The 14,579-nt window shown below is 43.8% G+C and overlaps 3 protein-coding genes across 3 annotated transcripts in view; 2 read left to right on the top strand and 1 right to left on the bottom strand.

Moving 5' to 3' along the window:
* Nucleotides 1-14,579, bottom strand: part of T265_03119 (hypothetical protein) — a gene marked incomplete at both ends in the record, with an annotated part of 53,783 nt that overhangs the window by 28,543 nt on the left and 10,661 nt on the right. The window contains 3 exons of the mRNA XM_009167524.1: nucleotides 2,112-2,209; nucleotides 10,923-11,108; nucleotides 13,153-13,329. Coding sequence (XP_009165788.1) covers nucleotides 2,112-2,209; nucleotides 10,923-11,108; nucleotides 13,153-13,290 — 422 coding nt within the window. The remainder of the gene's footprint in view (nucleotides 1-2,111; nucleotides 2,210-10,922; nucleotides 11,109-13,152; nucleotides 13,330-14,579) is intronic.
* Nucleotides 6,322-6,606, top strand: T265_03120 (hypothetical protein; the record flags this gene model as incomplete). Its single annotated transcript, XM_009167525.1, has 1 exon — nucleotides 6,322-6,606. The coding sequence occupies one exon, from the start codon at nucleotides 6,322-6,324 to the stop codon at nucleotides 6,604-6,606; it is 285 nt and encodes a 94-aa protein (XP_009165789.1).
* T265_03118 (hypothetical protein) overlaps nucleotides 10,602-14,579 on the top strand; it is a gene marked incomplete at both ends in the record, with an annotated part of 15,989 nt that continues 12,011 nt past the window's right edge. Inside the window, one exon of the mRNA XM_009167523.1 lies at nucleotides 10,602-10,694. Within this exon, the coding sequence (XP_009165787.1) occupies nucleotides 10,602-10,694 (93 nt within the window). The remainder of the gene's footprint in view (nucleotides 10,695-14,579) is intronic.

Here is a 14,579-nt window from a genome sequence, read left to right as displayed (position 1 = left end):
AGGGAAATCTAAAAAAAAATTGGGCTTCTTGACCTGTAATAAGATCAAAATACTCACCAATAAATCCATGATTACATGCACGCCATCAATAGGCATTTCTAAACTTCATTGTCATTGAACTTGTCGTTTCATGAAATTGATTTGTCCAAACCAAGTGAAGAGCACTTACGGAATGACTGGTTACTGCTGCAATGCACCTTTACTTTCGACTATTTCAGTCACGTTTGCAAGGTAACTTGGTGGTTTCACACAAAATTACAAAGATCAGAGGTAGCCTTGCCGATGTCATTACATTGCGATACAGTAAACGAATGATGTTACTTGATATTCCACCCTTTGTCAGAAGAACATTGCCCAGTTTCAGCTACTCAGCTAACACGGTTTATTTGCGTCAACAGCGCACAGCAAAACGAAATACGCATAAAGCTGCTGGCATAACATGTGGAGACGAATTTAGATATTGGCAACCTGACCATTCAGCAGTCGTTGTTGAGAGCAGTCTGCCGCGGACCCTGAAGTTACTTGTAGTTAGTTTAAGGTTCACCCAAACAAACTTGGCAATGTTTTGACAATTTGGATGGTTAAAGTAAAGTTTGGTGAGAACTATCAACGCAAGTTGATGTCTTATCAAGCAACGTTCCTTGTTGGGAATTCGAAGGAACAGTGGACTGGAGCAAGTCGTTAACGTGTGTCTTGAAGCTTATCTCTAGCGATTTATCGCACACGTCATGCGTAGCAATAATAAGCTAGGGGAAGGACCACCAATGGTTAAAAGTAATAAGATTAATCCGCGAAAGCGTAAGCCATTAGCATAAACACAGAAAATTGTGGCACAGTCTACACCAGGCAACATCTTTACCTCCAATTAACTCCACTTTTAAGTGACTAGCTCCCGTGACAGCTTGTCGGAAGACAAATATTTGCGAGTAGTTTTCACCCGTATGGGATTCAGATTGACGGCTCGCGGAACTGTGGTTCAATTGGGTGATGGTAAGGGATTTTCGGACCAGTACCCCAGGAATTCAACTACCAAGAATAGAGAATTGGCGATCAAATAAGTGACCCACACAGAACCATATCTTATTAATGGGTGCAAATGCCAAATACCTGTGCGCTTGTTGAAGGAAAGCACCTGTACTAGATATCTGCTAGGTAGATATCTAGGTACTAAAGTAACCAGTGCACAGGGAAGTTAGAACAGGTGCGTTTCACAACCCCACAGTAATATTCGATACAGATGGGCTCGTAGTTTAGACCTCTTTGCTCTGAAATGCTGCGGTCTTACAGACTTCCTTACGCACATCGTTAGGATTTACAGGTTTCAACGCCAAGTACATTAGAAGCTACATGTAAGGGTCAGACAAGTCTGGTGTCGAAGGTCTTCGACCTAAACCTCGAACAAATATCACACCTAACGGCGAACGCAGATTCGCAAGCCACCTCCATCATTCATTACGTTCAGAACAAGCCTAAGGGTGAGATGGACACTTTGGCCGCTTGACAAAACAGTTCATCAGCTGGGGCAAAGAACACCGGTCAAGGTACTCCCTACCGTTAGTAAAAATGCCTACATCTTGGATTGTTGTTGTACAGAAGTTCCACTTCTGGCGATTCACTAACAAACGATTCAAAAACAACATCCAATCACCACACAACCATTACACAAACACTGGTCAACAAACGGCTAGTCAACATCAAAACTAAGTGATCAACTACGAGGGCCAGGGGATACATATCGAGCGTGTGAACAAACCATCACCAGCAACAACAGCAGTAAGCGAATACAGCAAAAAAGGAGCAGGAGGGATATCATAGCAATGAACGGAGTCCAAAATTCATGCGAATTCGTCACTACATGAACTTCTTTACCATTTACCTTTTGAGTATCTATTTAACAAGGATAATACGCCGGTTCTATATTTTAAATTTCGAAAGGAGGATGATTTGGTTTGTAATTGAAGCCTTTTGGGGGAAAGATTACAAAAGTCGACAACGGATATTTAGACCCAAAAGATAAATAGTTAACTGAAGACGCAAGTGCGAACTGAACCTATCCCAGTACGGAATGTCTATCTACGCGTTCAATTAGTGTGCGCAGGATAGTAGCTCACCTGGGTCTTCTGAACACTGTCCCGTAGAATTGACACGCTTGACCAACGGTCGGGGTGTAGATGAGTGGCATACAGTACTCAATATGTTTGATAATTAGCTAGAAAATTAACCGAACGGAAGGGAAATAATTGAATTGGAACACCAGAAACGCGACAAGATAAAGATGTATCACATAAAACGCACACACAGAAGGGTACTTCAATGGGAAAATTAGAGAAATGATGGATACAAGGAAATATGGGAACAACCATTTGTTAGTAATAATCCCCCCCCCCCGAATAATACCTCCGAGCATTCGGCCGGATGGAGATGAAGTGACAATATAGGGCTTTATCCCGACCGTTCTTGGTTTTGATCAACTTGAATCTAATCAAGCTGGGTTGAGTTCGCTTGCCCTCCCTAAACAATTAGACTTAAAACCACGCAACCACCGACATGAGGAGACTACATGGCTCGACCAAAAGGTTATCTTTAGTTTTGCGTAGTTGAGAAAGTAAGAATTCCTCGTTCCCTCAGCTATGTGAAATATCAGATAGGATCCTACGAGGTTCAGTTTACTCCAGTTGCCTCAGATTGCACTAATTACGTTTTTTCCAGTCAGATAAAATAAGTGAGAGATGCAACTAAAAGGGCAGCTTGTAAGGTTATTCCATACATATGGGAAATGCTCCTATCAAACTACACTTTTCATTAAACTTACCCATTCCATATTTACCAGTCCAAAGTGCTACAGGTGCCAGACATTTCAGTGCATCTCGCGCACTGTACTTCACTCCCCCATACTAGACATCCCGTTGCCCACCTTCGTGTATAACATCATTCGTGGTTAGTTTGACAATAAGAACAGTCATCTCCCCCTGATTTACTCCCGGGCATGAATTCAGATCACATCTCATAAAAAAACGTGAACTGATCGCAGAATAACCGTGTACTGCATTGTGTTTGTTCAGCTGTAACACCCTTTCGGTGCTTAACTGCCATGAGACCCGGGGGAAGCACGAGAGTTGGGATATTGCCAGGTTACCCAAGCCTAGACAGAGGAAGTTGAGAGGCAGAAGTCAGGTTCGAACCCCGGACCTACTTGTCAGTAAATTCGCGCTCTAACCACTTGAACCATCTCTGCATTGCGTATATTGCAAAAATTTGTCGGTTAAAGTTCTCAGGAGATTTGCTTGTTCAGCTCACCCTTTCGGTGCTTAACTGCCATGAGACCCGGGGGAAGCACGAGAGTTGGGATATTGCCAGGTTACCCAAGCCTAGACAGAGGAAGTTGAGAGGCAGAAGTCAGGTTCGAACCCCGGACCTACTTGTCAGTAAATTCGCGCTCTAACCACTTGAACCATCTCTGCATTGCGTATATTGCAAAAATTTGTCGGTTAAAGTTCTCAGGAGATTTGCGAGATCAAGTGGTTGTCTTACATTCAGTTGAAATAACGGTGGTGTTAGTGAACAGCACCAGACACATGAGGACGAAGGCCTGTGATGTGCGAATAACTGTCATTTGGATACCGAAAACGTACATGAGCTGGAGCTTCGTGGTGAGCCGATGTGTGCAAACACCAGGTGAACTACACAACAACAAAAATTGAACGAATTCCGATCCAAATCACGAGAAGCGGATAGAAAATTTCCCAAGTAAACGAACGCCCCAAAGTTTTTAGAACAACGTTTGGCACCCAGAAAAAGGATATTCCCAACCCAGACTATCACTAACACCACACACCTTTTATCAGGAGACCAAACAATGTTTGAATGTAGAATAGTGAAAGTCACCCGAACAATGTCGTTTACCATGTCATCCGTAATAAGCTCTATGTCGCAGCCTCAGAATACGTCTTCACATCACATCGTCAATCGCAAAGTTGAAAAGGAAGTGAGATCAAACATCCTTCGTAGAATTCACTTTATATGAAGAAGGTTCATAACTGCCAAATGACAATAAATCTCCCTTCTGAGTGCGTAAACCGACAAAGAATTTCACCTTAAAGACGCAATCGTGGACCGATAGCAGGAAAATCATATTTTGCACTTTACAGAAAGAAAGACACGAGGGAAGGAAGGAGCCATCCAGATCAACATCGTTGTTACGAGATGTGCATCTTTTACCTGATCGCTCTCGGTTATGAAAAATTTCTAACATTCGTTGTTCAAAAATATAACCCGTAGAGCGTGGCCAGGAATACCAGAATAAACTGGCGCAATCCTGTCGACGAAAAAAGTGTTACCGAACCCCTGTGCGTCAAACATCATTGGAACAGGTTGTCTATTCGCTAGATATATTACGTATGCAATGAGCACGGAGGAACACCAGTGATATTCGATTTAGTTTGCTTGAACGAAATATTCAACTCAAGACGCTGATAGACAATTGCAAGCGAAACAGCTAACGAGCCGTGTTGACAACAATAGATGTAACAAGAGGAATCCGTAATCCTTCTTGAATTACATACGATGTGCAGATCATCTCCTATCGTACAAGAGGCAGTAATCGGAAGTAGGATCCGTCAGAAGACAACAAGAGGGAGAAAAGTGCACCACTGTACATTCTTCAAATAGTAGATTCCTTCACCATCAAATGGAACCATATGCATCCACTAAGTCCAAAAAGGGTAGAGGATAAGCGATTTTTGTTCGGATGGAAACGACACGCAATAAACGGATGAATTGGGTCTTGAAGACGTTTTGTCAGCAACCGAGTCAGTAATAAACGGGACAGAAGGAAATTCTGGATGAAAGCGTGGGATGTTAGGGCCTCCGTAAGTTGATTTTCAAATATCTGTTTTGTAAAGTTGCCAGAATATATCGACTCAGTAAGAACACACGACAGGAACGAAATTCTACTGTAACTGAAGGGAAAGTGTCGTTGAAAGCCAACGACAATTGGCAGAAAACTGTGGCAATAGGTGAATCGAAATCAATAACCCAGGGCTATATATGAAATAGGCCCAAGAATGTGATGTCTTTATGAATTTGCAGAAAAAAAAAACAGAAAAACAGGAAGCATCACCTTCAAAATAAACACGACAATACGGAACAGGAAGCTCACCTTCAAAATAAACACGACAATACGGACACAACGGTACACGAATATCATCGGAGTGCCAAACCACGATGCACCCGGAATGAATGGTGATTAGCACCTAAAAAAAGTCTTCGCCCTTGAATACCGAACAAAAATAACACGTGACCACGTGTGAAAACGTAGATAAGATTGTTTACCATGGTTTACACTGATGCGCCGGAAGGAACAGACAAGAAATCCGTGAAATCGATCTCGTTCGTGCTCTTATTCGTTATTGGAGGAAAATAAGACACTAGGGATAAATGTAAAATTCAAGATATCACTCGGAGTAGGTGAAAATGGTGTTCGTGACATTGAGGGTAACTCCAACACTGCGAATCTGGTGTGGCACGCGAGGCCCATAGGTCGAATTAGAAGCAAATACACATATGAGGGACTGCATCAAAATGCCAAACTGATTTGTGGTGTGGAGATTTCTGTCAGATCTCATAATTCGTGGCTAAGTGTTCAACGATTAGTCGGAAGGTCACGGGTTCGAAATCCTGAGTTTCGCGTACTACTGATGATTCCCCATAATGATGAAACAACTGTAGTGTTTCTCTGCTTTCCAGCATAGATTGACTTCACTGACTGGATGAAATCTCCATTGAGAAATGATTATGCTCACGTTGAAAGAAATGCAAGTGGAAAAATCCCATGGTTGAGCGGTTCCATTACACTAGGATGGAATACGTGTAATGCTTCTGTACTTCACTGACGAAATCTCCATTGAGAAATGATTATGCTCACGTTGAAAGAAATGCAAGTGGAAAAATCCCATGGTTGAGCGGTTCCATTACACTAGGATGGAATACGTGTAATGCTTCTGTAGGACATTGATGGATCATTCCCCAAAGTCAAAATGATATATTTAGAAAAAACTGGAGACGTGATCATCAGGGGAGAATCCCCTGAACGCATTTGTCCCACATTTGAGGATCCCGTGGAAATGACCAGGAAGCATTGCATCTAGGTATTCGGTTTGACATGTATCGGATGCTTTCACTGAATAATGAAATGTGCGCTATTCCTTTAATGTAATAAAACAGAGTGAATTTTAGCCATTTTCTTACAGAGTAGTTAATTCAGCTGGATTATAGGACCCACCACTAATAACACTGGAGGTGGAAATACGATGTCCCATCAATATGACTGATAACAAGGCTTTCAGTGGAACACAGATGGTTGTGGAGGACGCTCGTGCTAATACGACTGCAGAAATGGTAACCAGGGCCGAATTCACATATTTTCTGAGAACTGTACCTTATTTACCGGACGAAATCATTTCCCTTCAACGAAGCCTATTTCCAGTGCCAATGGATAGCATTCAACGGACGGCTGACCTGTCCAGACCACATCAGAATACTCTCGCCAACTATCATTCGAGCAGTGGCTTAATGGATCATGGGTTTGCTAGTATATTCTACGGATGATGAATCAAACTGAGTGAGCACAGTCTAGCCTCATCGATCCAAAACCACTTAATTCACAGTCGACACACCACTGAAATCGAGTCCTATTTCAAAAGGTACGAGGAAACGACCACATGCTTCTTCAATGCATGAATATCGTTTGGCACAAGAAAGTATCCGTAAAAAAATTGAGTGTAACGACAACCTTGCTTTGGTATTGATTTGCGGGACTTCTGATGTCGCCGCTCAGGGAATCCACTGACCGATTACTTGTTGGTACAGAAACACTGAACAATGAGAGATCACGCGTGTACAATGACCCAGAAATAGGTTATAAACAACCAAAATGGAGCGTGAAAAATTCGGGGCGCAGGAAAAGATGCCTGTTACCTGTGGCGCAAGCTCTTGCTTAGTATAAACGAATTCCTCAATGGCCGAAATCTGGGTCAACCGAGTGGCGAATATTAAGGCCACATTAAATTGATCTGATTCAACAACATTCCATTCATACTGATGTTAGTACGTGAGGAAAGATGGTAACAGACCGCAGGAGTCGAAAAAGTGGTCATAAAACAAGCCAATGCAGTGGAAACATCGACGTGAAAGCTGCAAGACGTAAGTGGTACGCCAATCAGTTTTAAAGTACATTATTTGCTTTCAACCACTTGTGTGCACACACATGGGTTGCGCGTTCGTGTGGGAAGTAGAAGCCAAAACTGGAGATGTAACTTAGTTGAATTTCTCAACGAAGACCTGCCAAAGTTCGGCTATAAACTACAGTCTGTTAGGGTGTATTGAACAGACTACAACAGTTTCGGTTCCTTGCTTCAATTCGTTACTAACGCACGCTCCGGTGTATATTATAGCAGAAATACAGCGAACCAAGAGTGTAACATAAGATGTATCCACTTGGATTGTCTAGCCATAAAGATCAATCCCACAGTGATGTGCACCGGTATAAACAACTAGAAAGTTTGGTCAGTTAGCTGCTACACTATGCTAGTGAACTTGAATACCTTGGTCAAGTGTCGGTAATCTCTAGCCTTTCCTAGATTAACTGCCTGGTTGTTTTGCTCATCATCGTTCTTCAAGCCCGCGAAAATTCTCCAACAGCACCACAGGTACAAAAGACCAAAAACGGTTGCATTCTTACATCCAAAAGCAGCGTTTGACTCATCCATCGCGTTCCTCAGCAGCGATGTCCATTCCCTAACCCTAAAATGTCAGGCCCTTTATAACAGTGGAGTTTGGTTTTCCCAAGTGTGTGGAATCCACAAGCCTGATATCACCCAAGCCAGTACTCCTCAATTTTTATATTTTGATGAACAAAAGCATAATTCCAGATCCGGAAACAGTGCGACGTACCGTTCTCGCGATACAGCACCTCAAATTCCCTAGCCACATGTGGGCCTGTTTAGTTGATTCAGCAACCCCTCGGTTGTCCTAGTAAACCTCCAGTTGCCATTTGTGACTAGACCCGGTCGATGGTACAGGCGCGAAAGCATGTAGGAACACATGTCGGCGGAACCACCCGGGATGAGATATTTGGTCGCGCAGCCTGAGCGTGAACTGACCGTTTCCCAGACCCTTTGACACATGAACCTAGTGTACTTTGGTGTAAAGAAGGAATCTGCTTATGAGAATGCAAATCCAGCACAACATAAACGATGTAGACGTGTCTCACTGGAACATGCCTGGGTGAACTATGAAGTTGGGAGGCATGTGAGGGAACGATGGATGCTTGTAACCAGATCGATCGGCTTTCCGATTCAGTGCAGTAAAACCTGTTGAAAAAATCACACAGGTAGTAGACTCTGATACGGCTTGAAAACCTTATGTGAACAATGTAACTGAACATCTCTTCGTACGTTGACACTGTGAAGAAACGGTATCCCAATCCCGCCACACATCTTTTAACTCCATAAGAAAGGGAATCTTTGATCCCACCATAAACAAGGGATCAACCAACAGTTGATGAACTTTGAAGGAGAGCCGCGTTCCATGTTCCAACCACTCAAAACGTACCTGCATAGTTAGGACCAGTACGAAACAGAATAAAAAAGTAAAATGCCAAATTCTTTTGCTGTGTTATTTAAGGTGCACAACCAAACACCTGTGAGAAGGAGCTGGCAATCGTATTAGCCTGTAACAAAGAGGGACGTGACGGTGGCCTCATAAAAATCATAGAGGGTTTTGTGTAAATAAAACGGGACATATCCGTAAGAGCCGACCATCAGTAAGAGCGGACACTACAGGGAACACCTGTACAACATTGCTATCAATACATCAAACGCGTATGGAATACGCGGCGAAGTTCTGTGATGCCGCTCAAAAGTCATCACAGTAAAGAACTTATTGTCTCATGAAACTAGATATTTTTCCTTCTTCCAGTCTATCACGTTAAGGAACAGTACCAAGGTACAGCAAGAATGCATTTATGGAAGCGTAACTATGTAATCTAATCATTCCAAGTAAAAAATCAGAACTGAGCAAGTTTATTAGTAGTATGCTGAGACTGATCATTAAATTAGCTTGGGCGTATAACGCAGAATAGACAAGGTTCTCCATATTAATTGAAACAACCCACTACGTCTCGGGGATCCAGTGTCCAGACAGCAAGCGAATGGTAGCCAGGGTAGGGGATTATTCCGCCACGCATTAGCACTCAGCTATAATCACCATCATCATCATCATCATCATCATCATCATCATCATCAAAGACAGCAACATCAGTGTTGGCACTGATGCTTCACTCAGCTATAAGCGAATAAATGTTGTGTAATAGGACTGTTCGTCGATGGATGTACCCAATCAAAAGGATTACTTCTCTTTGACTTTGCAGAAATAAATTCGTTTAGTTTAGGTTTTAAAAGTTTGCATCAAACATCCAACCTTTGGAGTGCACCGATAGGAATGATACGAGAGGCGCACTGCCGTTGACTGGGATAACACCATTCGGTTACTCAGTTAAACGAAATTGAAGCCGGGTGCGGCAAAATAGAGATACGCGAGGTGAAACCGTGAACAACTGATGTAGGACCACCGTGTGAAATTCGAATTCATGAAGACCAAGAGGAAAAATGGATTTATTTCACGAAGCGCGTTAAAACACAAAGAAAGACCATTCAAAAATACGTTGCAAGTCCTGTCATCCGCTTCGGTGGGGGGAACACTCAGAAGAACAACGTGACTGGGCCGAAGTGCCTAACATAACGATCAAAGCAACATCAGCCTCACAATAGGACTTTAAATGCTCGATTCCAACCAAACAAATTAAACATATCTGAATCTTCGAAGAGATACAAAACACCCGATCCTGACTGACTTCCTCCTGCCCTGTTTAAAGGTGACAACGCTGACAAGTCCTACAGAGAAGTTCGAAGGCTAAATAGTGACAGTGGAATGGTAGATATCTACACGCTAGATCCGAATGTCAGTCATGGAGCTCTATCTTGTAACCAACACTGCTAATCTGCTTTTCAGGGGCACCGCGAATATCAAGAGATCCTGCCCGAGTCATGGATGCACTGGCCGTATTTTGGCTCAGCAACAACTTGAACGCAAAATATAGGACTGCTGTCTTCTTATACTTAGAATTAGTGTCCGACCTAGTCGATTGCACAGCTCTCGCAGTAAAAGGGAAAATTGATCGTTCGGCAGAGGGTGAAAATGGTTCAGTTGTAAAACTCCTTCGGTGCCTAGCTGTCATGCCACCTGAAGGAGGCACGAGGGCGGAGATACTGCCAAGTTGCCCAAGCCTAGAGCAGCCGAGATACAGTGGTCGTGTTCGAACCACGAACCCTCCGGTCAGTAAGTTCGCGCCTTAATCACTGAATCATCCCTAAGAGGAGTGAGATACTGCCAGACTGCTTAAATCTAGGCAGGGGCAATCGAAAAGCTAGTACTAGCTTTGAAACACAGAATCACCGGTTGGTAGCTTCACTTCCCAACACCTGAACAACGTGAAGCTGGAGAAGACACAACAATAGTCCACTGAGCCGAGGTGTATAGCTACCATGCAGCGCAATCGACAACAAAAAGGTAGACACAAAGCTCTTCTGCGCCGTTCCGCTGCAGCAAACCTTCAAAATCGTCCTATTTTGTTCGGGGTAATCAACAAAGACATCCAACAAGTTAAAAGAAGCATCTCAATAAAGCGCACGCAAGATCCAGGACAAGTGGAAAAAGCTAACTAGCCTTCGTGAACAAAGATACGCAAATTCGTGAGAGTTCGGATTTTATGTGATAAGGTTGTCGTTAACATGATTGCTTGTGACCTCGACCTGTCAGGTAAACATAGGAAAAAATCGTATCAACACACTTTTAAGCCAGCCTACCTTGTAGAATAGCCGCTCATTTCGGTCTTGCAAAGCAGTGAGGTAGCTGTAGCGTTGCAAATTGTCAGACATTTTCACCAGATTGATCATCATTTTCTCAATCTGTTGATCGATTGTGAGTACAGCTGGCGGTACCAAACCGTGGATACCAAGGATTTGGCGCTCCCGCAAACTAAACCCGGTTCCCTGTGGAGACAGTAAAAAGTGAACCATGCACTCTAGAATACAAACACGAAGGGAGAGAATCCGGGTGAAAATGTAGATGGGGAATGTGAGACAACTTTAAGGTTAAAGCAGGGTATCTGCCAACTATGTAAATATGTAGTTTAGTGAGTCTTGAAGAAAACTATCCAGTGTCCTAATTTATCGATAATCACGTGACCTCTGTCCTTGACCTCTCTGAGTTCCAGCTTGTGAACTTTGTTGATCTAACTCCAAAGAGTTTCTTGTTTCTCGGTTTGTTAATCCGATGTTCGACTCTCTTTGAGTATTCCGGTTGAGATATTCGTCCTTTGCACGTAGTGGTGCGTAAATTTGATCTAGTTTAGTGTGTCGGAGAAGAAAAGCACATGCGCAGAGAACCACGCGTCCCCAAGATCGCCATTGATGCCACACGTTCCGGATAGCAGATGCGTTGGCGGAGCTTACCAAACATGGCTTACCAGTATGGGACGAGATGGCTCAAGTGGTTAGAGCGCGAATTTACCGACCGGAAGGACCGTGGTTCGAACCCGACCTCTGCCTCTCGACTTCCCCTGTCTGGGTCTGGGCAATCTGACAGCATTCCAGCCCTCGTGCTTCCTTCGGATGGCATGGCAGCTAGGCGCCGAAAGGGCGCTACAGCTGAACGATTTTTTTATTTATGGGACCAGCGGAGTTGGTGCAAAATCGTTCACGATAAGAACGTCACCACTGGCTGGAGAGAACGAACAAGAGAGTGACCGTAAGTGGTCATTCAGCCATCCTATATATTTACGCAGAAGCTCTGTATGTTTGTCTTGACAATACAGCCCTGTCCCGGGTTCTCCCTCTTCTTATCGCGCAGTTTGGCAAGCTCAGTTCAAGGGTAATCAGTAGACGGACACCCACGATACAACAGTCGGTTGATCGAATCCGTCGTAAAGAACCATGTTTTCGGAAATTCCGTTTCGTATCTCGTGTCTCCGTGTGACAGGATTTTTGTGTTTTCTAGATTGGATTGGTGACCTTCTAGGTCTCCACGTACGGATATCAGGGATAGAGGGTCACGTTATGTCCCTTCATTGGCCTGCATAATTTTCCCTCAGTTTGCTCAAAGTACAGGTTGTTGCAGTTGATTTGGTGATCACATTGTACCTCTTAGTTGTGTCTTTGGTATCTTCCGGTTTTGAGGTCAGTTTCCGTCGAGTGAGGATTCCTTTTTGAGATAATAATCAGGCAGTGATCTCAGATGTACTCTTGATGTAAGATGGAACTATCCGCCTGTTCACTTGTTTTTGCTGTTGCTGTTGAGATGCTTTCATCTTCAGGCTTCTCTTGATAAAATTCCCTGGATATCTATTGTTCTTGAACACCGAATAGATGGTTTCTTTGCTTCTTCCTTAGTTCTATGGTGCTACAACGTGTATCCACCCTCTTGAACATGGTTTGACCGCAACTCTTCCTGTGGTTCATCGGGCTGCTGTTGTGGTGGTTCTGTATTTGTCTCTTTACGGTATACGCAGGTTCCCGGGGTCATGTTTACTTTTCTGTTCACTAAACTGTCCAAGAATCGTGGTCGGTTGTTCCTCTTCAGTTCGATTGTAAACTTGTCATCTTCAAACGTGGTATTGAGCAGTTGACCTTGAGATGGCTCAGCGGTTAAAGTGCAAATTTACTGGCCAGAAGGCCCGTGGTTTGAAACCGCCCTCTGCATCTTGACTGCTACTTTCTAGGCAACCTTCCGGCCAGTAAATTTGCCCTTAAATCATTCGCTGTTATACTGTCATACTAGGCCAGTTGTTAACTATCGACAGCCCCCGGCATGTTTGCGCAATGACTTTTCTCCTTCATGGTTACACTGGCATCAGTATCACCACATGCGGCTCCGCAAAAACCGAGTGACTCCCAAATTAGAACAGGCATCCGGAAAATCTGATTCAGATGCCAGACAAACAGACAGAGACAGGCAGGAAATAGAGAAAATGTGGACCGGTGATTTAAAAGCGTTCGGTGCGAAAGCTAATTTTCATTCCGATAAAAAGCGACTTACCTTGTTCGTACTAGGATCACGCAGAACATCCATTCCATGGTGTTTGACCAAATCTGTTAGTTTCGTCTCTCTAGAAGCGTTTCTGATATGCGCCTGGGATTTCATCAGCTTTGAAAAATTGACGAACTGACGCTTCATTTTGGTCAGCGACTACCGGTAGTCCAAAGAGAGCAGACGCTGTAGAAAACATAGGAATGGTAGAAAGTTCGTCAGACTGAAGGTGCGTGGTCTGAGTGATTATAGCATACCGAACCCACTGTCAAAAACAAACTACCCGCCTCCTGTATCTCGCTCAAGATAGTCCAAAGGTACGAACCTACTACCCGGAAGGTTCATAGTTCGAATCCAACCCTGTAGTCCCGACTGCTCGTAGTTAAGCTTCGGAAACGTAACTGTCTCATCTCTCATGCGCTCTTCGGGCGGCATGGCAGCTAGGCTAGGATTCAAACGGAAGGGTTGAAATGCTACCACGTTGCCCAAACGTAGATAGGAATAGTCGAGATGCCAGGTTCGAACCTCGAACCTTCCGATCACAATTTCTCGCCTTAACCACTGAGCTATCTTGAACCTAAAAAGGGTAAGAGAGATAGTTGGTTACCATCCCCTCAATGTTTATCTTCGACCACTTTACCAGAGTTTGGTTACCACCCCATCAACGTTTATCTTCAACCGCTTTCACAGTCCGATTACTAGCTCATTAATGTTTACCTTCATCCAGAGATGGCGAGATGGCCCAAGTGGTTAGAGCGCTAATTTACTGACCGGAAGGTCCGTGGTTCGAATCCAACCTCCGCCACTCGACTTCCCCTGTCTAGGCTTGAGCAACCTGGCAGTATTCCAGCCCTCGTGCTTCCTTCGGGTGGCATGGCAGCTAGGCACCGAAAGGGTGCTACAGCTGAACGCTTTCATCCACTCATATAATCTGTTCAACGCATGCACATCCGCTGTTTCATTCCTGTCCGCATTATGACGAACATGCGCCCCACGACTAACCAAGAGTGTTGGAATCTTATCCTAAGACAAACAATGCAAGCGCATCCTCACTCACAACATATATATATATATATATATATATGCGGAACAACGATCCCACAACCCGACGCTCGTCAGTTCACACAGCGCCTTGACCAGACCATTTCAAGCCGACGCACGACTCACTGTGCAGGAAAAGTCTGGGCTCGAAATCGTTTTGGATTAAACGACAAAGAACAGGCCAGATTTCAACACACTCGGTCAAGACCCCATTCAATTCAACGGCGTCCCACAAACATTGGCTGCATCGGCTACAACTTATCAAACGAAGAACTCGATAAGTCTCATACTTCTTTTGTCCATTATTCAGTTGTAATTTGTGTCTCTGGTAGCCACTATACATAACTGTTTATTGTTAGTGCTATTTCACCTTCTGATATTACTTCGAGTAAAAA

Source organism: Opisthorchis viverrini (genome assembly GCF_000715545.1).
Source record: "Opisthorchis viverrini unplaced genomic scaffold opera_v5_42, whole genome shotgun sequence".
NCBI lineage: Eukaryota > Metazoa > Platyhelminthes > Trematoda > Opisthorchiida > Opisthorchiidae > Opisthorchis > Opisthorchis viverrini.
Note: the sequence above shows the minus strand (reverse complement) of the source record. Positions and strands in the feature narration are given on the sequence as shown.